The sequence below is a fragment of the Aquila chrysaetos genome, chromosome 3, assembly GCF_900496995.4.
Source record: "Aquila chrysaetos chrysaetos chromosome 3, bAquChr1.4, whole genome shotgun sequence".
Classification (NCBI taxonomy): Eukaryota; Metazoa; Chordata; class Aves; order Accipitriformes; family Accipitridae; genus Aquila; species Aquila chrysaetos.
Genome location: NC_044006.1, coordinates 43,166,763 through 43,194,121, shown reverse-complemented (window position 1 = coordinate 43,194,121; position 27,359 = coordinate 43,166,763). Strand labels below are relative to the sequence as shown.

General features: G+C 37.5%; 1 protein-coding gene across 5 annotated transcripts; it reads right to left on the bottom strand.

Annotated features, from left to right (window-relative positions):
* Positions 1-99: 99 nt before the first annotated feature.
* TRA2A (transformer 2 alpha homolog) lies at positions 100-27,359 on the bottom strand. 5 transcript variants are annotated; one of them, XM_030008293.1, is made up of 9 exons: positions 27,102-27,355; positions 17,906-18,217; positions 17,493-17,626; positions 15,711-15,882; positions 12,449-12,637; positions 2,679-2,794; positions 2,053-2,160; positions 1,269-1,336; positions 100-1,082 (listed from the first exon to the last, which is right to left on the bottom strand). In XM_030008293.1, exons 4-9 carry the CDS (start codon positions 15,741-15,743, stop codon positions 1,072-1,074), a joined length of 525 nt encoding a protein of 174 aa, XP_029864153.1. In that variant the 5' UTR covers positions 15,744-15,882; positions 17,493-17,626; positions 17,906-18,217; positions 27,102-27,355; the 3' UTR covers positions 100-1,071. The 5 variants fall into 5 exon arrangements, with proteins under 5 accessions (XP_029864153.1, XP_040978163.1, XP_029864152.1 ...); XM_041122229.1 differs by adding an exon at positions 23,328-23,406 and having other exon boundaries at positions 17,493-18,217; positions 27,102-27,333; XM_030008292.2 differs by lacking the exon at positions 17,906-18,217 and having other exon boundaries at positions 27,102-27,359.

The following is a 27,359-nucleotide window of genomic DNA, read 5'->3' as shown; positions in this document are numbered from 1 at the left end:
TCGATGCTGACTTTATTATACATACAGCAATACCAAGTCTTGTTTAACCTATATTCCAAGGTGACACAAAATGCAGAACAAAAGACAAGAAACCACATCTCAGTGGAATCAACTTTTATTGAGGGGAAAAAAGGTTTACATGTAGTTGTAGGTTTTTCCATCCATACTTTCAAAACTCCAAAAAGGACTGGAAACAAAACTTGCTTAATCATTATTGCAATACCAAAAAGTTGGTGGGTTTTGTTGTGGGTTTTTTTTTTTTTTAAATGAACAGCAAATTATATAACTAATTGCTATGTTCAATAAATATTTTTATTCCTGCACCGATTAAGGGGAAATATTCAAACAAGTACAATAAAAACCCCAGGATTTTTACAATTTTAACTTCAAATGTTATCCACTGTGTAGCAATCCAGAAACTTTATCTATAAAACACAGCCTTAACTGAGTGTACAAGGATCTCTTTTCCCAGTCAAAACCCAAATTTTGCTCTAGCTCAAATAGTCTACACTCAAAGCAACTACCTGACCAAAAAAAAAAAAAAATCCTCTGGTTCATGACTATCTAAGTAAATTTGTCATTACAGAAAAGGCTCAAAGTCATTACTTGTTTATCAAAGTAATAGGTAAACATTTTAACAGAAAGATTAACGAGTTACTTGGAAATGCAGGCTTATATCAAAGTATCTTGAGTGTGTATACTACATATGACATGCAAGCTTTAAAAATAACAACGCTCTCTTCTGATTAGTCAGGAGTCCAATTGTTTAAAAAACAAAATAGGAATGACTTCCAAAATGTATCAGCACTTTGGGTTCTCTATTTCATTTTGCTTAAGATGTTTTACTACACAAAAACTACAACAATTACAATATTTAAGAGTATTAGAATAAGGAGGGATGGAAAACAGGAATACTTCAACTGAAAATATGTATATTCTAAATGAACCAAAGATTTGTAAAAGAGCTGGATGGAGGACAAGGAAGGGAGGGTGGGAGGGAGAGCAGTAGGGAAGCTAAGATCTGAGCTTTGTATTTAAAAATCACGTCCTCAACTGTAACTCTTCTGATCTTCAGTAGCGCCCTGGGGGGGAAGAAAAAAAAAAAAAAAAAGACAACACAATTACTATAAACTAATTGTACACACATCTCAGCTTTAATGTTTCCAGCTTTTTTGCTTTCACATTCAGAATTTCTATTGATCGATTAATACTAGGAACAACATGGTTTAAGCCAGCCAGATTCTATTTATTCACTTGTATTTACTTACTTGGACTATAGGAACGGGATCTTGATCGTGATCGGTATCGACTATAATAAGGCGATGGTGATCGTCTCCTTTAAAGGAAATTAAAAAAGAAACCCAACAACATCCATTATGAAAGAAGCCTTATTCACATCACTTCTACAGAACAGAACTATTTCCTTAGCACTGAAAGACTTGGCCTGCATGAATGATTTCAGCTTTATTTGGCTGTGGCTTACAGTTTTAACAAATGCTTTTATATTTCTCTATTTGATGTGTTTAAAACTGCAAGATATTCCCAGACAAAGAATTTAATAAACTCTCACTAGCCTTTCAAACACATTAAGTGCTTTTCCAGATGCCTACAATTCTTGTTGAACAACATTCTCTGAAACTAGATAACTTTCAAAACAGTGAGATGGTTATGAAATGTCAAGCATTAAAAATCCCATCTACAAATAACCCCTTTTTAATCAGCACTGTGTATCAGCTGTCCTTCGTTCTATATACAGCATGGAAAAATGAGTTCCTTTTCTATCTGTCCACTAGATTCATAGGGCACATACTCTACCTCCTTCAGGTAGCAACATTAACCCCTTGCCCAACTGTTTACTGTATAACCGAATTACATTAACACTGAAGATTACGACTACTTTTATCCCACAAAACCTAATGTAGTGAGGCTTTAACACATAGCAAGCATGTATGCAGAATCTTGTGGCAAACTGAGTAACATTTTTGCCACCTAACTTTTCAGTTTTTCCAGTAAGTCCACTGTTCCTACAGAAATAAAATAAAAATTAGGTACCTGTATCTGTAGTCATATTCTTCATATCTGTCATATCCTCTGTCATACCCCCTATCATAATATGAGTCACGGCGACGACCTGCTCCACCGCCACCACCTCCTCCACTGCTATTGGGGAAAAAGCAAAAAAAATTACTTCAGATATCTACTCTTCATCTTGATTTAATTATTTAAAAGCTTTTTTTAAGTGTTCTTGTAAATCAGACACTTAAAGACTATGCCATGAAAAAAATCTAACAATGAAACATTTAAAGAAAAACACCTTCAAAAACCCCAGAAAACCCACCAGGGATTTGAGCTTAATTCCTATCAAAATCAAAGGTAAATGAGCACCCTTAGTACTTCAGTAAGCTAAGCGTACATTAACCGACCGTGCTGGGTATGTGTTTTTTAAAAATAACTCCTTCAGTATTTTTTAATAAAGATACAATACACTACAGAAGGATTTAATAGTATATGTGAACCACAGTAACACATTCTTTATATTAGCAACTTTGTGATAAAATACAATTGGCATAACTCTAAAATTTCAAAAAGGTATCTGTAGCTCTATTTCTTCAACCAGACTCCAAACATCCAGTTTAAATCCATTTGAGTCCCATTACAGGAAATGAATGAATCCTTACTGTGTTGGCCTGCCCATGTAGATGCCTGGGGTGGGTGTATGTGCTCTCTTGGTGATTGAATAATCCACCCGAATCCTCCTGCCATCCAGCTCCATACCGTTTGCATGCTCCATTGCCTGCAGGAGAGACAAGGAACAGGGACGTGAAACCTGCAACCTACTGGTAACTATGGATGGCTATGTACAAAACACATTATTTTCCATCATAAAAACAAACCCTGAACTTGTTTTATTTAGACTGGTTACTAGTGCCCCACTGTGGCGAATGGCTCATCTCTGTCCCCTGGCCTGTTTGCCGGCAGTGTTACAGGACTGCGCTGGGGTGCCAGAGTAACGTGACACGCAATTCCTTCTTAAGACAGCACGGTGCTAACCACTAACATTTTCCCTAGACTTTGTCTTCTACCCATCAGAAAGATAAACTAAAAGACAAAACAGCTTTTTCTGAAAACTGCATCTTTCCTACCGCCATCTCTGACCCAGAGGGGACGGGCGGATTCAGAAGCTGTGCAAAACAGTGGCTTCCTGTAGGGTGCATATGGCCGGATTACTGCTAGTCGGCTGCCATTTCATGCTCTCCCAGCCTCCTGCCATCTCCCTTACAAGGACCTACTCCAGCAGAGCTTAGTAAAATGGCGGGTTCAGCCTACATGGATACCTAATTACAACCTTCCTCCCCACTCACTCTCACAATAGCAGCTCACTAAAGCGATACACATAAGGGTCTGCGCTTGAGAAGCCTGTGCCTTCAGACCCGCCCGCAGCCCGAGCACACACTCACTGGGTGTTCTAGCCCCTGCTTGTCTAGTCTTTGAGAATCAATACAATGGCCTTTCACAAACTCAGAATCATGAAAATAGTTTTTCAAAGGAGCACAGTGTACTTTCGAGAATTAATTCATGCAACAGTAACTTAAAAAAACCAACTAAACAAAAACAAACCCACAACCGTAAGAATTTAACAAACGGTTAATGCTGAACTTAAAAGCTATTAAAATTTACAAAGCAATTTTTTTTTTGATCCTTTCATCAGGTCTTCTAGGATCTCTGAAATACTAGTGCACATCACTTAGTTCATGACACCAAGCACAGCACATACATTATTTTCATTTTTCATGTGTGAGAAGTGACACTGTTACAATCTTGAGTAATCACTTTGCTATTATTTAACTGTGAGGAACAATACACAACCTCAAAAAATGAAGGTGCCTCTGAGCAGAGCATTCCCCCCCCCCCCTTTTTTTTATATAATGAAACAAACAACTATTCAGAAACGTAACTTTTTGCAGCTCTCTAACAAGAACCTTATTGAATTAACACACAAGTTACAGAGGAAACAAAAATCTGACACCCACATGATTTAACTGTGATGTCCCCAAACTGGAAGTGACTGAATTATCACTAACCTCTTTAACCACACTTCGTTTGTGTTTTAATAATGCTGTTTATAACTATACTATATCGCCACCTAGTGAGTTCTGTTCCCATACAAAAAAAAAATGTAACAACTACATTTAGCCAACTGCAAGGCAGAGCCAAAGTGCATTTCAAGTCTTTCAACATACACTAAAGTATGTTTTGTGAATAAAACGTGATCATTAGCTTTAGTTTCCTAGCCTTGAGACTTTTTTTTTTTGAAGTCTTGTTCCACAAGGATGATGTAAATTAAAATAAATCTGTGCACACATCCTAGGAATTAATGTGTGCACAAACCTAAAAATGAATGCTGCAAATAGTTGGCTGAAAAATTAGCTTCATGATGAAAAGCATCTTTCTGGAAATGCAGCAATATGCAAGTTATCTTGAAAGGTAGGGAATTTTCTGCCTCATGGCATTTTCATGTCTGATCAACAACCTGCATAGTAATAAGCTTAGCTGACAAGAAGCCACCTCAAATCCAGAACATCTGGCACATGTATCTATCTTAGTTAAAAGAACAAACACCTCTTTTAAGAGAAAAAGTTCTTTCACATAGGGAGCAGTACAGAGAAGAGCAACGTACCAGCAAGGCAGATGAAGAGTGAATTTTAAGACATGATTGTTTGTTTTGGAAGTACCAAGAAATGTGTTACGTTTCAGTGGATAGTTCATAGTTACCAGTCTGCAGGAAACTCACACATCTTGGTCACAATGTCTAATGACCTATCCAACATTAAAACTTTAATTTTCTTAGTTTTCAACAGCTGCCAGCAATAACTGCCAACTAAAAAATTTAAAATAATCAAAATCTTTAATAGATATACAGACATAACAAAGCCTTTTACAGTTTTGACTGCATTCCCCAAATGCAGAAAAGCCAAAACCTACAGTAAGCCATTATGAATCCAACAATAACTGATAGTATGTATCACTCACATTCAGTCATTAGCAACTGGAAATTCCTTCCAAAGATCTTTTCAAATTCTCTACATCATTCTTAATGTGCACATGTCAAGTTTTTGAAACAAAATACTTAAGTTGACAGTACTAACTAACGACTATTGCAATATGACTAAAAACCCTATTTGAAAACTTGGTTTCAGACAAGTGATACAGAAGTATTTATTTTCTACAAAGGCTGTAAAAACGTGCTGGTGATTCTAATTACTGACATTTTTGTGTTTTCATTAGAATTAAAACAGTTTATAACCAAATTTTGGATTTGTCAATTTTATTAGACTAGCTTGTCGTATTAAAAAAAAATTTCACTTTGCTTTTCTTGCTCATTTTGGGTATGCATGAATGCTGTGTTAAGAACATTTAAATGTCAAAGGGAAAAAAAATTGCACATTCACTCTAACAATGCAGAAGACATTCTCAAATACTGTTTAAGAGAGAGAAGGGTATTTTCCAGACCATCAAATGAAACATTTTGAAGAGAAAAAACAAATTATATTTGGATTTAAGACACACAATACCCTCTTTGAAGCCTTTAACTGTCAATAGTCCATTTTTATTTCAACCTGGATTTTCCTTCAAACAAGTGAATGTTGGTAAAAGACTTGCATGGCTTTTGCAAGATGACAGTAAGCAAGCAAGCAAACAGGATTCCTATAAACACGTACCATTAGTTTTGGTGGCAAATTCTAAAGAAAAATTGACTTTGCAGGCCAGAATACACATCTATATGTTTAGAGTTAGAAAACAGAAAATGAGGATTGGGAACGGCACATGTAATAATTCAATCTTAGATTACAGTTCTAAACCTACAGCAGCCTATCTATAGTAAGAAAACTCGTTCAAATTATTATCTGTAAGGTGTTTGACAAAATGAGCAGTTCCCAGACTACAGGATCACAGCCTCCAGTGGCTCAAAACAGTTAGAAAGAAAGCATTAAATTCAACAGATTTCAATTTCATTTGATATTTATTACAGTAAGTGCTGTTATCCTGGTTTCAGCTGGGATACAGTTGATTGTCTTCCTAGTAGCTGGTACAGTGCTATGTTCTGAGTTCAGTATGAGAAGAATGTTGATAACACTGATGTTTTCAGTTGTTGCTAAGTAGTGTTTAGTCTCAAGTCAAGGATTTTTCAGCTTCTCATGCCCAGCCAGCGAGAAAGCTGGAGGGGCACAAGAAGTTGGCACAGGACACAGCCAAGGCAGCTGACCCAAAGTGGCCAACGGGGTATTCCATACCATGGGACGTCACGTCTAGTATAGGAACTGGGGGGAGTGGGGGCGGGGGGATCAATGCTCGGGGACTAACTGGGTGTCAATTGGCAGGTGGTGAGCAATTGCACTGTGCATCATTTGTACATTCCAATCTTTTTATTATTACTGTTGTCATTTTATTATTGTTATCATTATTAGTTTCCTCTTTTCTGTTCTATTAAACTGTTCTTATCTCAACCCATGAGTTTTACTTCTTTTCCAGATTTTCTCCCCCATCCCACTGGGTGGGGGGGAGGGGGAGTGAGTGAGCAGCTGCGTGGTGCTTAGTTGCTGGCTGGGGTTAAACCATGACAGCTGTCTTGTACATGTATTAGCATTTAGGTAGAGTAAAACAAGTTTTGAAACACTGAACTTTTAACTATATGCACAAACTTACACAGATGACTGGTATTAGTTTAGCAATCAAGAATTCACTGAAAGAAATTAAATAATCTTTCAATCTGGATAATGCCACAAAGAGCAGCTTGGACAAGGAAATAACATGGGAAATTTCTGCAACCTGCCCTTTGGTCACTTGGGGAAAGGGAGAAGCAGGTAGAAGAGAGGGAGAAAACTTGACTTGGCAGAGTTGATGTCACAGTTACTTTACATTTCTACTATGGACTTCAAAATACCATTTGCATTGTACAGAAGATCATCAAGTCTTCACTTCAACTGCATCTAACTGCTTTGAATTACTTCAATAATGTCACATCACTACAAAGTTAGTGACATACAGACTGAATACACTTCAATAGTCAAACATAAACAATTTATGTTGGGACCCATTTTGAAAATGTATTTTCATGATTTAAAAATAACTATATAAGATACTCTCTTTTTTGGGGGCTTGTCTGTGTCCTGGTTTTGGCTGGGATAGAGTTAATTTTCTTTCTAGTAGCTGGTATACTGCTATGTTTTGGGTTCAGTATGAGAAGAATGTTGATAACACACTGATGTTTTCAGTTGTTGCTAAGTAGTGTTTATGCTAAGTCAAGAATTTTTCAGCTTCTCATGCCCAGCCAGCAAGAAGGCTGGAAGGGCACAAGGAGTTGGGAGGGGACACAGCCAGGGCAGCTGACCCAAAATGGCCAAAGAGGTATTCCATACCATGTGACGTCATGTCCAGTATATAAACAGAGGGGAGTGGGACTGGGGAAGATCACTGCTCAGCAACCAACTGGGCATTGGTCGGCGAGCGGTGAGCAATTGCACTGTGCATCACTTGTTTTGTATATTCCAATTCTTTTATTATTATTGTCATTTTATTATTGTTATCATTATTAGTTTCTTCTTTTCAGTTCTATTAAACTGTTCTTATCTCAACCCATGAGTTTTACCTTTTTCTTTTTGATTCTCTCCCCCATCCCACTGGATCAGGGGGGAGTGAGTGACCAGCTGCATGGTGCTTAGTTGCTGGCTGGGGTTAAACCATGACAGTTTGTTCATTTTTTACCTGAAGTGCTTCCCATATTCTATTTAATACCACAAATAAAAACAATCTCCACTGTATCACAGGTACAGCATGGGATGAACAGACATAATAGATTAGCTTTTCTCCCCCCAGTATACCGATATCACTAGTTCAGGTCTGGATTTAAATGAGGACATCTGAAAGGACATTCTGAAAAAAAAAAGAAAATTAAAAATCTGACGGGACGAAAAAAAGAAATTAAGAAATCCAGCTTTTTACACTTACTGCAGTTTGCCAAGTTGAATTCAAGTGTCCATTTCACCTTTGAACAAGAGTCAATTTATATTGCCTCGTTCGAGGTTTTGGTTTTTTAAAATATTATTAGAATTATTGTCAATGATAATTTTTTAATATATAATTTTCTGAGCTTAAACATCTATTGATTAAATGTATTCTCTTTAAAACATACTTTAAAGGGTTTCAGAGTCAAGAAATACAGGATTTTAGAGAACCAGAATGAGTAACTGGATATGTTTCTGCAAGTATTAGCAATTTCCTGGTATTTCAGAGACTCCAGAAATCTGTAACTTGTAATTCCAAACGTCTGAGACCTTCTTGGGTTCTTTTCTGGTATATCAAGGGTCCCTTTTGATACCACAAACAATACTTAAAGCATTTCTTTAACAAGCTATGGGATAAGTTTTGGTCAATAATGATGCTTCTAAGCTGGCCTGCTTGTACCACAGATTAAATGTCTTGCAAATCAAAATGATAAACCCTGTTGTTATTCCGGTCTTTGGCAACTGAATTATGTTAATAGTTCAGTTTGTCTGTATAAACTTTATCTTCATTGCTAACGAACACTACTTCAGAAAATGGTTCTGAAAGATGGTCAAAACTGTAAAGAGCATATAACTAGCATTAGAAAACAGAAAATTGCGCATTGCCAACAGCTGCTGTAGCTAATGCTTCTCAGATGAGCTCTTGCTACAGACACAGAGTACATTCACAGTAGCCTCAGTTTAACAAACAAATAATACTTCATATTCTGAGTTACTGAAAAGCTGGATAGTGGCATATGAAATCCCTGGTAACTGTAGTAAGAATCATCTCCCTAGAACAGCCAGCACTTTTTACTCATAATCCTCTCAATTTATTGTTAACCCTGAGATAATCAATCCCCCCACACAACTTCCCCCCCCCCCCCAACCTAGTACATAAAAGTTTGTGTTCCCCTAAACACAGGAAGAAAATCCTAATGTGATGGGCAGGTGAATATCCTCTATAATTTAGCAAAAATACTGCAGAACTGCAATATTAAAACACTGGCTCACTGCCAGCGTTGCCAGTACCAAGAACTATATAAGAAAGAATGCAGATCTTGAGAAACAGGTCTTCAACAGTTGTTTATAGATCTTGCCCTTTGCATATCATTGCATATGTGGTTCTGAAGACTTAGCAGGAGGGTGGCTAACATAAGAACAAGACACTGCAACGCACAAGGCAAAAAAGCAACACCAAATATTACTTAGAAAAGTGGGATTTTGGGTTTTGTTTTTTTTTTTTTTTTTTTTTTTTAAGAACAACATGACTTCACAAAAAATGAACGCCACTACACCCATAAATCCTAAGAGAGAATACCCTTTCTTCTAGAAAAAGGTAGATAATAACATAAGCTTTTCAAATAGGCTTTGAATAAGAACACTGAACATTAGCACAGCAAAACTTCAGGTTTTCTAGACAAACCACCACCAATCCTCAACATTTATTGTCTGTTATCACACTTTAAACTAAAGACAGTGTCCATGAGCATCTTTAATATGGGTCAGAATGTTAGTCTAGTCAAGTGCCATCCTGCAAACACTAGACCACTGCAATAAAGACATTTGATGGAAAAGGAACCTTCTGTCAGACCATAAAGTTTCATCTTAATCTCAGTAGAGTTTCAAACAGAATAGAAGAGATTCCACAAGAAATCTCCTTTAGAATGGATATATGCATCCAACATTTTTTTCCCAGTCCTGTTAAGGTGGAATGACTGAAGCTACTGTGATGCTCTGACAGCTGCTCTACCTAGTAGTTATCAAAAGCTAAACCTCTGCTCCTCTTTATAACCAAAAGGATCATAAAGAGCTAAAGACAAGGCTGCTATGCTGTCGTAATGTGAAGTTCTGAAAGTCTAAAACAGCTTAAGTGAAAATAAACTTTACTACTACCCCTTTAAGTATCACCTTTAAGAAATGCTATTTTACATTGTCTATGGATTTCCACAACATCGAGCTAGTTGACAATTCAAAATGTCTCTACCACCATATGGAACTAGAAACATTGCATCTCTAACCAGTGACGACAAAGATCCTGAGGTATTTCAGCTGCAACAGAATCCATACAATACTGATACTGACCTATCTTAAACGAAGTTATGAAAGTTTAAATATAACTACTCATAATTCATTTTGTGTCAAATTTAATATTAACAGTGTTTGACAACATGTCAGCTGAGAGGCTTCCCTGTGTTACCTCTCTTGAAAGGACAATAGTGAAGATGATGGGAAATCCTCATTTTTCTGTGAAGTTCTACACATTTAATCCATCTACGACTGCTTTAAAAAGGCTGGAATTTAGTTCAGTATTTCATCTAGAGTTTTATATTCTCTTTATATGGATGCTTAGGGTGTTGAGGGTTTTGAGGTTTTGTTTGGGGTGGGTTTTTTTTTTTAAGAGCAAAGGTGTTTACTCAGAACAAAAGTAATTCAAGTGTCATTGCTTTTATGCATGCTCAATTTTTCAGATTTGACCTATCTTCCACACAGAGAACTACTTCATGTTCTTCTGTATTCTTCTACAGGGCCTGTCACAGAGTTTCACGCCTATAGCTACATCCCCTTTTTCTACACTAGCTGCCACTTATTGCCATCTTCAAATCTGTCCTCAAGCCCCATGAAATAAGTCAAATAAAAGTTTTTCTTATGTCCTTTTTTCCAAAGGATTTCAGTTATGTAAATTCCAAGTGTTGGGAGGTTTTGTATCCTTTCTCCCTCTACCTGCACTAGCCCGCTGGGGAGAAAAAAAAAAAGGGGGGGGGGGGGGGTGTGTAATTACATTCCCAATTATTTCAGTTCCTGCTCAAGGTGCTCATCTTTATTTCTGTATTTCTGACTGCAAGTAATATCCCCCTTTTTTTTTTCCCCTTGCATTCCAGTTTTGTAGTATCTGCCAAACCAGCTTTATACTAAACAAATTACTTCATGCTATTTACATGGAACATTTTAAGAAATGCGTGGTGTCATGCATGACCACTGCCCACGGCAACTAGGAAAAAACCCTACTTCTACAGACGTGTCTGTTTTACAACTTCATAAGACTGGCACATGAACGTGACAAGAAATACCATGCAAATATTTTGGATGGTAAATGTTAAATGTACAAAACAGTGACATTTTCAAAATCCCACTGAACTCAGAGTGCAAAGAAATACAAGGCTAAAAGTTAGAAGGGAGTAGGCCACTAAAGATGGATATACAGCTATCCGCCCCATTAACTCCTGTCTCAACCTGTCCAAGTGGCAGTAGGAAGATACAGAAGGGACACTAAAGAAAGTTTTGTCCTTTTACTTACCCGTATAACCTGCAACAACCACACATATATACATCTACAAACCCTACTACTCTTCTCACAAACTGATTCTCTGTTGGATCATACCAGAAATCAAAGATCAGAACCGAGTCTAGTTCAACAAGTCATCTGTGAAAGTTTTTTTCTTCATTAAAGTATCATCAACTAGCATCAGTTTTCATTTTTCAGCTACTGACAGTAGGTTCCACAGCTGTCACCCTCCCTCCCTTCAATGTTAAGTGAGAAGAGTCATATCCAAGCATTATGAATATACTTATCAAATGTAAACAGAATCAAACAGCAAATCTGAAACATCTGCCCAAGACTATTAATCCATAAGCAAGATGCTTGAAGTCTGTGACTCAGTTTGCCCAAAAGAAAGAGACAATCCCACAGTGAAGGCTTCAAGAAAAAAAAAAAATTTTTGAAAAGCATGTGTCTACTCTTAATAGCAATTTCATCTACAAATTTCAGTAAATGTAGTAAAGCTCACAGTATCCTTACACAGGTAAAAAAAAAGTATTGCTTACTGTGGTGAACCATAACACAGGCTGCTGTTCATACTGTTTGATTGCTTCCTTACAGATCAATTATACTAACAACTCAGCCCAGTTGTAAACAGCTATCCATATAACTAGCAACGTCACTGACCAAGGCACAAATTAAGACAAACCTCACTATTTTTCAAATGCACGATGACATGCTTTTAGAGAAGAAAATGGAAAGAGAATCTTCAGAATTTTGATAGAGAAAACTACTTTGAAAACTTAACTTTCAAAATGCTTAAAGAATACTAGGAACCTTCTATGTCTGTCTAAAGATTTACTTTTGTTTTAAAGTAACAGACTAAAATCAAAGCACAAGACTCTTTAGTGATTCAATACAGACAGCTCATGCTCAAAATTTGCCCAAGCATCTGAACACAGAACTAAAATGCTTCACCTGTTTAAAAGTGCCATGTTATTTGAACAACATATTTTTAATTAATCTCACTGCAAGAACCTGCTAGTGAATACACACTCAAAAATGTGTTTTGTTTTTTTAACAGAGATATTCATGAAGACAATGCACAAAGAGCACACCTGTTAAAAGTAGTAAAGCATGAATTTACCTCTTTAGAGTCATCAATTCTCTCAAAATAAACGAAAGCAAATCCTCTTGATCGTCCAGTTCGTTGATCATAAACCACATTGACACCAGTCAATGGTCCGTAACGGGAGAAGACTTCACGCAAATCTCTCTCAGTAGTATACAAACTGAGACCAAACACTCCAAGACATGTATTAGGATCTGGATTAGCCTGGTAAGACAAACATTCAAATCCAATTAAGTTTTAAAAAAGCAAGTTATACATTCTCATATCAAAACTTCCCAATTATTAAAAATTTTTAAGCTGAAGAAAACTAAACATAGTTTATTACAAAGCTTAACACTTCAACAGTTATCATTCCAATTGTAAAGTATTTTCAAAAAGCAGCTACTTTCATGATTTTTATTTCAGAAAATGGACAAAGACGAACTCATGTTGGTGAAAAACTCAAGTTGATAAAGATTAAGCATTCTGATTAGAGAAAAGCTACAGAATAACAGGAACCTATTTTATCAGTATTTCACACTTGAATCATCAACAAGCTGCAGACATGACATACAAGTCTGTGCTAAGAAAAGGTCAGCCAGCCTGAACTCCCCCCTTCAGCCTTTCTGCATGGCCAACACTAGTGCTAAGGAGTGCACGCTACCTCCAGTTGCACACACTAACGCGTTTAGGCTCCTAAGCACAGACAGTTGAACTATAATTTAGCTTCTACCAAAACTTCCTCCCCTCTCAACATTTCCTATCCAACTATACTGAAAGTCAATATTTACATTTGGAAGTTTATCTCTTTCCACTTGTAAACTGGATGAAAATCACCTGCTGCTTTCACCTAGATAGTAAAAAGTGTTGAAGGCCAGTTCTGTGAAACTGCAATCCAAAAGCATGCACACTTTTCTAGAGCAAGACTCTTGATTCTTTAACATGATGTGGGATACAGATCTACTTAACACATTTCACTTCAACTAAAGGAAGTAAAATATGAAATTGTACAAGGTACAACTTCTCTATTAAGTTCAAAGTTTCTCTACATGCCAGAGTGTCCATCTAATGCCAGTTCCACTGTAAGAATTATTTTGATCAAAATTAACATTTTCTCAGCTTCTGGCACCTGTTATACTAGATGCAGCAATTTAAAATGGCAGCAAGAGGCATAGGGATTGAATGTTTCTGCTAAAATAATAACTGGAAGTTGACACAGTTGAAATTTGTATTTCAGTTTCAGATTTTCAAAGCCACTGATGCACTGTAATTTATGCCTCAGAGTTTGCCTTTCAGCCCGATTCAAAGAATGAACAGGTTTAGATCTTCTGTCATTTTCTTTTCAGAGCTTTTGTTCAGGAATCCACTGTGAAAATAAGATGCTCAAACTACTCATATATTTGAAGTTTCTTTCCATTTGTCAAAGTACAAACTTTTGTTTCAAGACATGAATCTTCTACAATTCCTTATTATAGTTGAAGAGCACAACAAAATCTGGCAGTTTATCATTTGAAAGTTTTAATTATACGGGTTTACATTTCTTTTTTACTCCATATTTCAACCTATCTGATAATTCAGTGGCATTAACAGCTATATGCCTTATAGTACCAAAACTCTTGTGAGTCTAATGAAATCTTGTCTTTTAAACCATTATTTGGACAAGTCCCTCCACATAGTATGTACCAGTGCTGTCCTTTTTTACATCCCCCTTACACGTAAATCTTATTACCTTTTCTGAGGCAAGAGAAGTACTGAGAATCAGTCTGCACACCCCAAGTGACAAGTGACAGTTACATCACTACTGGAAGGGCTAAACTGACTGTGGAGGACTAAAAGACAGGTTTTATATTAGGTTTTTGTACTGCCTCCCATCAATAAAGTATGCAAGCTCTCTCTACAAGATCAGAAGTGGCAAAATTGCTACCTATTTTCCTGGTGTCTTTAGGACCTCGCTATTGAAGGGATTCAAATCTGGTTGATTCGAGTTTTCTTTTGACACTGCTAGAACTACTCCTCAGAATTAATGTGAAATTCACTGTGAAAACAACTTTTGTGTTTCACAGAGTCATTTCCAAGGCAAAAAGACTTCCTCACAGAGAAAAATATTCTAGTATTTCCTAAAGTAGTGAAGTGGATTCATTCATCTTTCACCAGGAAATCGGCTAACCCTTTTGAAGTTCAGTTATTCCTGCCAATTTTTCAAGACATTAGATTCATATTTACTACATCATGATTACACACTGGCAACAATCCAAAAAAAGTGTAACTATGAATGTTGCTTCACAACAGCTTAAGCTACTGTACATTAGCACTGCTGTAGTCTTGCCCTTTTCCACATACTCCTGTCTTCTCCCTCACATTGGTATTATCTAGTCCTGGTGAGCTGCTTCACCAAGGTAAGCCTGCAAAAAAACTATACTCTTTTTGACAGGATTAGTAAAAAATTTGGAGAAACTAAACCAGATTAGAATTAAAAGGATAAGAAAAGTACCACAGCCCTCACCAAGGAAGAGGCAGACCTGTATGCAACAGCACTCATTTAGATCAGCCTGAAGTGATGTGGAACAAGAAGCTAAGGCACTGAAACAGATTATAAAAGCAGCAATTGGGAGAAATCTCTCAGAATGAGAAAATGATTAGTATCTCAGATCTTGGTTGGTGTATCTATACTTCCTCCTGTCCATACAGAGATACTCCTCATTTGCATTTCAAGAGGCTTACTGATCCTTTTCATAACCGTAAATTTTCTAGTCTATTAAGATTTACATATTAGCTAGTAGCACATGGGTTTATTTCTTCAAGTTAAACCAAATTAATTACTCAGAGGTATAAAATCACAAGCAACCTTCAACATACTATGCCGTATGTTGTAAGCAAACAAACACTTGAGAATTTTCTTCTTTAGATAATCTAGTCAATCTTATCAATACTGTCAGGTTGCAAGCATACACAGAAAAAGTCTCGTTTTTGCAAGGGGTACATATACTTGGAACTGTAACAAAAAGAAAAATCAGAAGGGTTCAACTTCTACACCAGACGGAAGCAGATGTCACCCTATCTGCACACACTGACTTGCAATGGTACAGTTTTCAGTGAATTTCTACAACTGCCCTGCCAGTTGCAGGCCCAAGAAATAAGTGCCCAACTGTTAAGGAGAGAGATTGCTTCCCCACACCTCCCCGCACATTCCCGTATCCTCCAGTGACAAGATAACAGGTCAAATTCAGCCTGCGGGTAACCTGGACTACACTGATGTAAGCAGCAATTGCTTTGTTGATACTCAGCCTTGATGACATACTCTGCTGCCAGTGTGCCTTCTCCTGTTGGACATTGGAGAATGACTACGGCTCCTTCGACGACGGTATTCTGGTGTGTACGATCTGCTTCGAGAACGTCTCCTATGAGAATGAGAATGGGAATGGGATCTGGAACGAGTGTAACGTCTGTGCGAATGTCTTCTGGACCTGGATCTTCAACAAAGAGAAAGCTTTTAGTTAGGTCATATGCACATAATATATTGAATTGTAAGCCTCACATTTCCTACAGAAAAATCTTTTTTTAGAGGCTCTCTACAATTAAAATAGTTAAGTTTCTTCTATCTTGCACATCTAAAGATTGCACAGATCTCTAATAACCTGCTTGGTACCATAATTTTTAACTCTGTAAGAGTGCTTCTGGCATACAATGAGGATTATATACATGACAGTTTTTGGGAAGTTCAAAGTTTTGAACATCAGCTTGACTGCACATGTAACTAACACCTGCATGATGATACAGAAACCAGATATGCCACACTGTAAAATACTGTCTTGGCTGAAAAATGGAAAGATCTAGCAGCACTGCAGTATCTACAAATGAAGTTCACCTAGGCTTGAAAATTATTCAAGGCAGAAAAAACACCTGCTTAACTCCTCAAGCATTTCTTTGCAGTCATCTAGCCAATGATAAGCACAGTTTTGAACAGGCATCATCCCATCAAAGCTGCATGATTTCATATGGGCATTATAACCTAACAACAGGTAGTTAGTTATCTGGCTAAACATTGCAAGAAGAGAAGCTATGACATTAGGCTGAACTTCGGGAATTCAGAGCACAGTAACTCTTTTTCGGCTGCCCTGGTATAAAGTGTATAATAGGGAAGATGGATTACTGATCTCTCCCAAGAACTGGGGAGGAGGAACAACATAATACTATGCAATTCCTCTTCCCCCTCCAGAGCTACAAATGCTGTTTTCTGGTTTCTCTCTCCATTGATGAAAGGAGGATTCAGTAGCTCTCCCCATTTTCACCAGTATAATGGTACAAGGGAAGAGAGAACATAGGTAGTATAAGCCAGGTAATATTTATGACATCTTTAGAGAAAAAAAGACAGACATTCCTCCTGTTCTGAGCAAGCTCTCTCAGAACAGAGGACTATAAAACGTTGCCTCTGCACACACATGCTTGGGGTAGAAAAGGACAGAGAAGAAATGTGCAGCATCGAAAAATGAATTTACATCTTAAAGCTCCCATAAATTTAGAAGCTATCCACGCCCAATTTAAGCTGTAGTTTTCAGATTTTGTTTTTAAAGCCTCCAATGAAGGAATGTCAAGAACTTCCCCAAGCAGCATCTTCCAACATTTCCAGCAGTTACAGAGCTTACTCCTTTTATCTAACCCAGACTACCTTGCTGCAGTTCTCACCTGACTTTTCTTTGTTTCCCTAAAGGAGAAGTCCACAAAAGAGTTTCCCCCCAAAAGACTTTGTGGGAAGGAGGCAGGAGCTTTTACAGAATTGACATGTAATCCCTTCTCTCTCTTCTGGAAGAGATAAACCTACAAATTTTAGTTGTGATTTCTACATTAGTTCTTCTATTTATATTACTTTCTCTATTCATATCCATGCTTTATTACTTATGGAATCTTTCCCCAACTTTGTCCACCTATATAACCACTAACATGGAAATTAACATAGCCCTGTTAATACACCCCATAAGGTTTATAATTTTTACAACAAGGGGAGAAGAAATCTCATCAATGTACCAAAAGAACAGGCATAAGCAGTAACACCGAATAAACATGAACAACTTCCTGGACATACCTTGATTTTGACCTTGACCTAGAGTGCGATTCAGAATGTTTGGAAGCCCTCGATGGACTGCGAGATCCTGACCTGCTCTCCGATTTTACACGAGCAGGACTCCCAGCTGGAGATTTTGACTGGGAGCGAGACTCCTAACAAAAAAGACAGTATTAAAAATGGTATTGGTTGTATAAATGCCTAACTCCTAACATTTAAAGTACAGTAATTCTATTACATTGATTGCTCCTGAAAAACAAATGGTTAGGCAATACCCTCCAAAACAAATTTCATTTTGCTAACCCACTGTTAATATTGTATGCTTTCCTCAAATAGGTCCCTGCTTGAACCAGATCACCAATTCTCTATTAACTAAGTAATCATGCAAATTCATCTACAACTTGATCATACAGACACTGGAACATAAACCATACATTTACTTAACCTAGGACCCATTCATTCTTCCAGATTCTTTTAATTCTACTTCACTCTTGCTTTCTACTTTTCTTCATTCTTCATTGAGTTTTTCATTTTTCATACTTCGTGTATTCTTCCCCAATTCAAACAATTCCTTATAGCCTTAAAAAAATATTCAAGTGCTTCTATCTGACCAATCTTCTGTTCAATTTTTTCCCCCATTCAATTTTAATTTTCTGATCTTTAATACTTTTCATTAGCCTTCTTTTATCTTGATTTATCTTCCACATTCTTGGAAAAAACTCTTCAATTTCTTCACGAACATTAACCTTAATGGAAAAAGAACATTTAGTATATTTAAGCACGTGGGGATTATAAAACTCTGCTGGAGTTCAGATGTTATCTACCAAATTGAAAAGCCAGCAGGTAAAGTGCAAGAAACTATTTTATAAAACAATTTTTTTTTAAAATATCTTTAAAACTGTATAAGTGTCTACGTTCTAACAATGAGCCTACTGACTTCTCAGTGTTTTACTGTATTTTCAAAGCTACCCTCCTCCCCTTTCAGATTTTTTTGTAAGATACACAGATACACTAAAAACTAATTAGCACAAATATATTAAAGTATTGATATCAGTGATTTCCCCCCTAAAACAATAACTATCTCAGTATCGAACATCACAAATTCTACTCCTAAACATTATTACTAAGACAGTCTCAGTTCAACAGAATGGCCAAAGATTTCCAGTCAAAACCTATCTATGCACATACTTACTCGCATAATACATGCACATAGATATATGCAACACAAATTATTTTTCTTCCTACTTTTTCTTCCTCATTGTTATCCTGTTTTCCTTGCATACAACTTAAACCATATAAAACAAGATGTATAATAGTACAGTTCAAAGCAATCCAATAAAAGTAAAGACAGGAGGGTTTTTTTCTTGCATGGTAATGCACACAAGAGAAAAACTAGGAAAACAAGCAAACAAAGAGCAGATAATGATTTCCTCACATTTTATAGTGTACAGCATTTCTAGGGAGCTCAGCTAAAAAGCTCTACAGAATAGTAAGCTATATACATCTGTAACTTTGCAAAAAAATGTGCAAAATTCTTAATGAAAAAAATGCATAGCAAGGCACTACATTTCATGTTTATTTACATCATTTCTCCTCCTGCCTGTCCTCACAATGTTTTTCTTGATTTATTTCTTACTCTGCCTATGTCCAGATTTGCATTTTCTTTTACAGTTAAACTCTTCGGTACTTTGGGCTGAAGTTCTTTTCAAAGGATGCTGTCCTCACATGTCAAGACAATAAATCCACCAGAAATGGAACCTGAGAGACTCCTTACTAACAAGTATTACAGCTACACTACCTTTCCCCTTTACCTCAATACAAAGGACAAGGGACACATGAAGAATATCACCTATTAGGATGATAGGCCTGCCAAACTTATCAATGAAGGCCAAATTCAAAGCTTGGCTATAACATGTGGACCATATAATCAGGTCTGCATTACAGGTTACCCTTATTAAGCTGGCTATCTGCTGATCTAGCCACGTGACTTTCACTGCAATGAAAGGATGTATGTGCACTTAAATATTACCAAATTTTATTTGGTGTTTTTATTTTTACATTTGAAATCCACTGTTCACTATAAAAAACACATTTCCTTTTAGAACCACTAACATGCTTTTTAATCACCTTGCCTGTTTTTGTACTCTTGTTTAACAGCCTCCTTAATTCTTCTCTTTACACTTCAGCCCCTACAACAATTACCAATTTCTCTGGGAATTATTTCTACTTCCCTCCCTCGTAAAAGTGATCAGCAATATAGAAAAACATTTAATGTGACATCATTCAGATTTAGAAAACATCCTTCAATAAAAAGACAAAGAATTCACTCTCCTCAGTCACTCCTTCATGAGGATACTGTGTTGTCCATACTTTTTACACTTGAAAGATCAATTCTTAAACGACAAGAACTTTGGAAACTTGAACAAAACAAAAAAACAAAAACCAGATACTGCACAATCTAGAGGTGCTGGGAGGTGCCAAAAACACCAAGGACCCAATCACTCCCATACAATGTAAAAGTTAGCTTAGTGTCCTTATCTAGTCAACTGAAGCATCTTATGACACCGCCCATAGAGTTTTCTAAATAGTATCATTTATGAGGATGAATCTGTATTAAGTTGCCAAAAGCAAATGTTGCATTTCATGTAGGTCAAGTCTTTTTGGAACTATCTGTTTAAGCCCTTTAGGGGCTTGCATTCACAAACATACAACTTTAAAATTGGAGTGACAGAGGTGACAGCGTAAGTTCTTACACATTTCAAACTTCCTCAAACAAAGTAACTGTAGATGTATACTGCAGCTAAAGAGAGATTACCTGTTAGCAGTTGCATACTGTGTCTGTCATTGGCAGGCAATTACATCTCATCTTCTGATGCAACATAGATCACCTAGTTATATCTCCTACAGTGCTTCAAAAGGAGAGACTAAGGGAATCACAATAATCTGGAAGAGTTTAAGGACTGAAGGATGATGCTGAAAAAGTACCTAGTAAGATTTATATCAGCAAGACTACAGGCAGGGATTAAGAGATTCAGAGCTTCAAGGAGTCACAAAGGGAGATTTTAAAGAATTTTCCTCCTCTACTTCTTACTATAAGGAAATAATTAGCAAGCTGTATCTTGGTCTGTATCACAGACCAACCCAATTATTCTGCATAAACAATTTATATTCATTCTGCAATATGAACAAGAAAATTAAAATAGTTAACAGTCTTTCTTACTAAGTCATATTTAATGAGAGAAAATAGACACCTCTGTTATCTGAAGCATTAAAATATCTCAATTCTATACTAGTCTTTAAGGAATCTGTACATTCTGATCTTAGCTCCATCGTTATCACAGAAATTAATTTAAATACTGCTTAAGAGAGAAAAGACTGCTTAAGAGAGACTCTGGATTCTCAGCATTTCCTTATCTTTCTGTTCTAAAGATCCTCAGTTATTTCAGGGCCACGAATAAGACTGCATTTCTTAAACTCAGCTTCTCATCCCACAACCATCTCACAAAACAGCATGTATTTTAATGTCTTTGGTTTTATTATGCAACTGTCCAGTCACTACTTTCACCCTTGCAAACTTATAGGCTGATACTCACTGTGACCATGTCAAACTATCTAGATTTGCTGTCACTACAGCCTGTAGTAAAAGACAGTCAGCTAGTCAGCTGATCCTAACGTTCTTCAGATCAGACTTCCCTTTCCAAACAAATGCTACATCTGTCAATAACACTTTTCCCAGGGCAAAATTAAAAAAACCAAACAAAAACTACACCAAAACCCCCACCTAAAATAATAATTTTTAAAAAAATCTCAATCGTAACAGCGTGCTTCCTCAGAATAAGATCTGGTGGCTTCCTCAAGTACATACCAGGAAATGGGTTTAATGATTCACCAAGAAGTGGAACTTGCAGCCAAAGAAATTATTGTAGGTAAATACAAAATCTAGAGACTGCAGCTTCAGTTACTGTTTCTTTGGATAAGAAGATGCACAGCTAGAAGCATTTAAAGAGAGGACTGTGGAGTATTTTTCATCCTTTCTACCTTCTCCCTTCCAGAAAGAACAACAGGGAACAAAGTGGTATGGAAAGGATATCTCCCCTCCTCCCCACCCCACAATATCTCACGATCACCTAAACCCAGCCATTGAACAACTATCAACAACTTTAGATGATCCAGCTGAGCAAAACATCAGTCATGTCAATGCACTTCATCCATACTGGTACAACTGTTTAAACCACAGAATTGATGCCAGTTACAGATACTGTTTATCTTCCTCGCATCCTTCAAAAGAAGTGCTACTTTCCAGTATAACTAATTACTATTTTAAAAGCATTCAAAACACTTCTATGCAAAGTAGAATTGCCAAAGTCCTTAAGCATTCTTTCAGTTTTCTACCTATCAAAAACAGGGTATGGTAAAAAACATGAGGGGAAAAAAAAAAAAAAGACAAAATTGTTCTTTCTTTTACACCACTCTTCCGTCCTGAACTTCTGTCATGCCTTACCTCACCTCACACCTTATCATTTCAGAGTACGACAGAAAGGCTATCAAAATTTGAAGTGAGACACGAAAAAAGAACTGAATAAGCTTAACTTAGGCTTTCTGCAGCAAAACATGGGAAGTGAAATGGGAAGAAAAAAAATCGTTAAATCACACAGAATTTTCAGTTGAAATTCATTTGACCTTGTTAAGAAGAAATACACATGGGGTGAAAAAAGGACAGGACAACTAGTCTAGCAATACCATTAAGCCAGCAAAACGGTAGTTCAGACTTCACAAAAATCCTACTAAAAACTCCTGCCCAAACTAAAAAAAAATAAATGAAGTCCAACTTTATAAAGGTGAAAGAAAAATATAAGCAGTCAAAAAAACCCCAGAAATTTAGCAGCAGCCTACGTTCACTAGTTACAACTGTCAATTTAGTGACATCTCATTTATGAGAAAGGACAAGATTACATTTTAACCACTGTTTGACAGAAATTTGCCAACTTTCCCTGAAACTCACAAGAGAAGTTAAATAATTTTTGCTTCATGCTATGTTCTGTCACTCTATACTAAAAATAAACTGGATCCCTTAATTAGCTGTTCTTCTATAAATACTTCAATAGTATACATAAACTTATGTATAAAAAGCAACTCTTAAGTTGCGCAATCTTAAAGACGTGTATTTTAAAAGCTAGGAATATCAGCAAACTATGTATTTCTCAGTGATACTGCTCTGATTAAAAGAAAAAAAAAAGAAGAAAAAAAGGGAAGAGGAAGCTTCAGCAATAAACTTTTTGAAATTACAAGTTAATCTTCTCACTGAGGCTTGAAAATATGCCTCTTCAGGGAGGGTTCTGTAGTCAATTCTTTATCACATATGGAAGATAGGAAACAGAATTTGTTTTCAAAAAGACCAGTCTTCCCAGCTGACATGGTCCAGAAAAATCTAGAATTTATTAAGCTTGATTAAAGAAAAAAAATTGACTTCCAGAAAAAGTCTTCTTTCCCACACTGGTCATTAGAAACCACAGGGTGATCACGACACTCTCCAAGCAAATGCAGAACTCCTGAGCATAAGCAGATCCTCACGCCTGTATTTCAAAAGGTATGGAAAGCAATGTGCCTTCCTTTCCACAGAGGTGGCAGATTGCCACTACAGAAGAGGTTGAATAGAATAGCTAAACAGACTTCCCCCTCTTTTTTTTTTTTATTCCGCTACAGAAATTATCTCAAAGTTGATCAGATTTAGGTAACTAACATTAGAACACATATGAAATTAAGTATTTTGCATACAAGCTTCATGAAGCAAATACAAGACACATTCACAGTTAAGCTAATCCAAAAGCTGCTTGCATACATATGAACTACACATACTTCCTTCAAGAAGATGGCTCACATGCAAAGTCATATATTTCTTCCAAGTGCTTTATTAGACTGAGATCACTGTGAGATTCTGCACAGAGCAAGAAGAGGCATCTCATTAGAATGAAGGAAGACAACCAATGTGGAGTTCTAAAATGGAGTTCTATCTTTGTTCTCATAAAAAGTTTTATCTATTTAGACAAACAGCACATTAATATTGGTAGAAAACTACTAAACTTTTAAGATTACAGAAATCAAACAGTATTAGAAGCTCAAAAAAGTAATCGATCAAAGTTTCAAGTGGAGCTTCTGAAGTGCAGGTTTGTTCAGACTCCAGCTCGTTCACTGCTCTGGGAAACATTTTAATAAAGTTGCATCACAAAATGCACACCAAATGAGCAATGTCTTATTAGAAATAACAACGAATATGAAAGGAAATAAGAGTTGCCTGTCATCTGACAGCAATAAAAGATTAAAAAGCCTCATTTGTCTAATCTGCTCACAAAGAACATTCAACGGTGATAAAATCCTATGACTTTTGGAAAAGTCAAGTCACTGGGTAAGAAGCACAACTTAAAATCTTTTTTTCTTCTTAATGTCCATAAACTTAGCTCTAGCACATGCACTGTATTTCTAATTCTTCTGTCAATTTCTTTCCATTAAATCACCATGCTTGCTTGAGGGGGGATTTCTTCTGTTCAAGCAGCCACATTCTTAATACAGAACTTGCTTAAGTTGAAACAAAATGACACAAAAACAAGAGCAGATGTTAATTAGTCTGAGCATATTTGATTAACATTTGCTTAAAAAAAAAGCCAATAAAAAAATGAATGAGCTCAAGAATAAAAAAAAAAAACACTACAGTGTCTACAATTATTTTACCCAACACTTTAGAAATGCAAGATTTTAAATAGTGCAAATTATGCAATCTCATTGGAAAGTTATTTCCATGACTATTCTAAATTTCCTGTTCAGATTAATTAACATTATGATTTTAAAATAATAAATTAGAGGCAAAGCATATACATGGACAGTATCTTAATGCTGCAAAAAAAAAGCTTAAAAAAAGGTAAAATTCCTGGTCATATTGTGGGAAAATTAAAAAGTTTAACTGAATTATCATTATTTATATATGAACATTCCTTCTTCACAAAGTAAGAAGCAAAACAGGAAAACACTAATCTCTTTAAGACAAAACTTCATACGTATCAGTAAGCACCTTCATCTTAGTATCAGACTTCACCACTACTTTCAAGAACTTTCACTGAAGTGCTTTTGGGACAATATACATCTACATGGATAGAATATAAAAGGACTTAAACTAAACTTAAACTCCCCTACTCCTTTGGCATTTAGTTTTTTAAAAGCACATCGCACTATTTAGTATTTAAACTGAAGGAGGGCGTGGGCAGGGAGAAAACTGAAAGGGTACTCAGAATTCTTATTTGTGGCAATTTCCAGGAAAGCAGGTTCTTTACAAACTTTCTTCCAGTTTATGCAGTTCTTTCTCCCATTGAAAACTTATGCCATACTCAGTTCCATGTGCCTGCATATAGCAAAATGAAGCACCAGGACATTCAGTGCATAATAGAGTTCTGTCCAGTTGGGAAAAACAGGCTAAACTCTAAAGCCCCGAAGTTACGCATGCTTAATTTTATGCCTGTGAGTACTTTCAGTGAAAATAAAATATACAGTGTTACAGCCCAAAATGTAATTTCTTATTTCAAGTATTTTAGTAGCACCACCAACAAAAAAAGTATTACTGAAGCAAAAAAGAACTGCTTACAAATGTTCATTAGTAGCACAACCCCCCCAAACTATAAATGAATCAAATACCTGCCATTATGTTCAGTTATGAAAAAATACCACTAGACAAGACACTACCACATGCCAGATTGATTGAGAAATTCCGGTGTTAGGGAGAGAAAATAGAAGCTTTCCAAATGAAGATTCGACACAGTCAGCAGCTCTTTCCAACAGGTAAATTTTCCACCACCACAAAAAAAACCCAACAAGGCAGCTAAGAAGTAGTAGTCACAGAAACTGCTACATAGGACTTTTCAGACTTCACATACTCTCAAAACATTATTTTACTTCTACATTTGGCAGAAGGCGGCATGCAGAAATTCTGGAACCACACAGCTATATAAGCTTTGTAACATGAACAACAGATCCATCAAGGAAACTAATACAAATGTTCTGTGGATGAACCTAACATAAATATTTCCTGACAATAAACCGCAGTGGGAACACAGACAAGAAAATAATTTTTAAAAATATAAATCTTACTGTAAAATGGGAAACTGAAGTAAAAAAAAAAAAATTTAACAACAAAGCATGCTTGTTGCTCAACTTTCTCAGACTTAGTTGGCTTTCCCTTCAGAGATTAGTTTATTTAGCTGAAAAGAGCTTAGCTATATAGCCCATCTTTGTCCAAGCAATCAACACAAGAACAGATTTTGTTTACCTCACCTGAGGAAGCAGCAGCAGCAGTCACTGCACAGCCAGGTACAGCACTCTTAGCCTAGGGAACTTTTTTTTTTTTTACTAACACTACAAAAGGGTACCAATATTCGTGTAAAAGTAATTATTAGAACGTGACACTGCTCTTCCAAAATTTCACTGCTTGTTTCCCCAGGCAGTAACCCTATACAACTGCAAAGCTGCTGTCACTGATTCATCAGAGAAATTCACCAAAAGGATGCTCAGGTGTTCCTCTAAAGAATCTCTTAAAAGAGTGAACAACAACAACAAAAAAATCTCTGCAAAATTAAAAAAAGTGGAGTGAGGACAAAGCACATATTTCATTCCTGTTTCAAACATCTTCTAACTCCTCCTTGCCCTGATTATCACTAAGAAAAAAAAAACCCACTGAAAATGGAAGGGACCAGTCATACGTGCGCATGAAAAACCACAGCAATCGGAGGGAAGAGAGAAGAAACAGGCCTAACAAGGTTACAAAGCCGCAGCAGCTTGATGAGAGAAAGTCTTCAGCTGCGTGATCAATGAGTTTCAACGGTTTAAGAACGAAGGCCATACCTCCCCGATGGCTTCAGGAAACCTGGCCCGAAGAAGATCCTGTTCGCGGGCCAGCAGCCAGGAAGAGGCACCGCACCTCTCACAAAAGGACCCAGACCCTCCTCTTTTACGCGGGCGGAGGCCTCGGCTACGCCGCGCGGGACCGCGCTCTCCCAGCCACGACCGGGAGACCGGCACTGCCCGCAGGCAGAGTGAGGACGGGGAAAGGCAACGACCCCGACGCCTAGGTCCGGCAAACAACAGAGTGCCGGGACAACAGGGCGGCTCGAGATCACGGGAAGGAAAGAAAAGAAAGAGAGAAGCGGGGAGAAACACCGGGCTACAGCAGCGCTCTAAGCCCTGTTCTTATAAAGAAAAAACCTGAACTAGCAGGGTGGAGGCGAACCCGCAGCACCAGAGCTCAGGGCCCGCATCCCGACGGAGGGGGATGGGAACGGAGAGATGTGATGGGAGGAGGAAGCGTGTGAGGGTTAAGGCAGCGGACCTCAGCTGCGCGCTGGGCCAGCTCCTCAGCGCCGGGTGGGCAAAAAAAAGAAGAAAAAAAAAGAAAAAAGGGAGACGGGGAGAGGAGAGGGACGCGCGTCGCCCACGGCCCAGTCAAGACTCGGGCGCCTGAAGAAGCCATTTTAGAGACAAGCTGCGTTGCCCCCACCCCTACCGGGCCGGAGGAAGACGAGCGCCCCCACCCACGCTCTCCGGGTCAGGTCGCCCCCTCTCAGCACGGCCCGGGTAGGGACGGCCACTCACCCTCCCCTCGAAGTTGTTCTCCTCCACGTCGCTCATGTCGGCAGAGTCCTGGCCACGGGGCTGGGCGAACGGGGACGCTAGTCCCGAGCAGCAGCTGCGCCCACGACCGCTACTGCTACTATTGTTGCCGTTATTATTACCGCTATCGGCACCGGTACCGCTGCCACCTCCCTCCCGCCAGAGCCTCCCAAACCGTCTCCCGCAGCAGCGCAAAATGGCGCCTCCGCTCCGTCTGCGCCCGACACCGCGCGGGGGGCG

What these genes read in the sequence shown, in the direction of transcription:
- TRA2A (XM_030008292.2), bottom strand. Translation starts at nt 27,137, where the DNA reads ATGAGCGACGTGGAGGAGAACAACTTCGAGGGGAGG. An exon ending in AGGTCAAGGTCAAAATCAAG is followed by an intron (nt 15,883 to 17,492) that starts GTATGTCCAGGA and finishes TCTTTGTTGAAG; the next exon opens with ATCCAGGTCCAGAAGACATT. An exon ending in TACATGGGCAGGCCAACACA is followed by an intron (nt 2,161 to 2,678) that starts GTAAGGATTCAT and finishes TTTCCCCAATAG; the next exon opens with CAGTGGAGGAGGTGGTGGCG.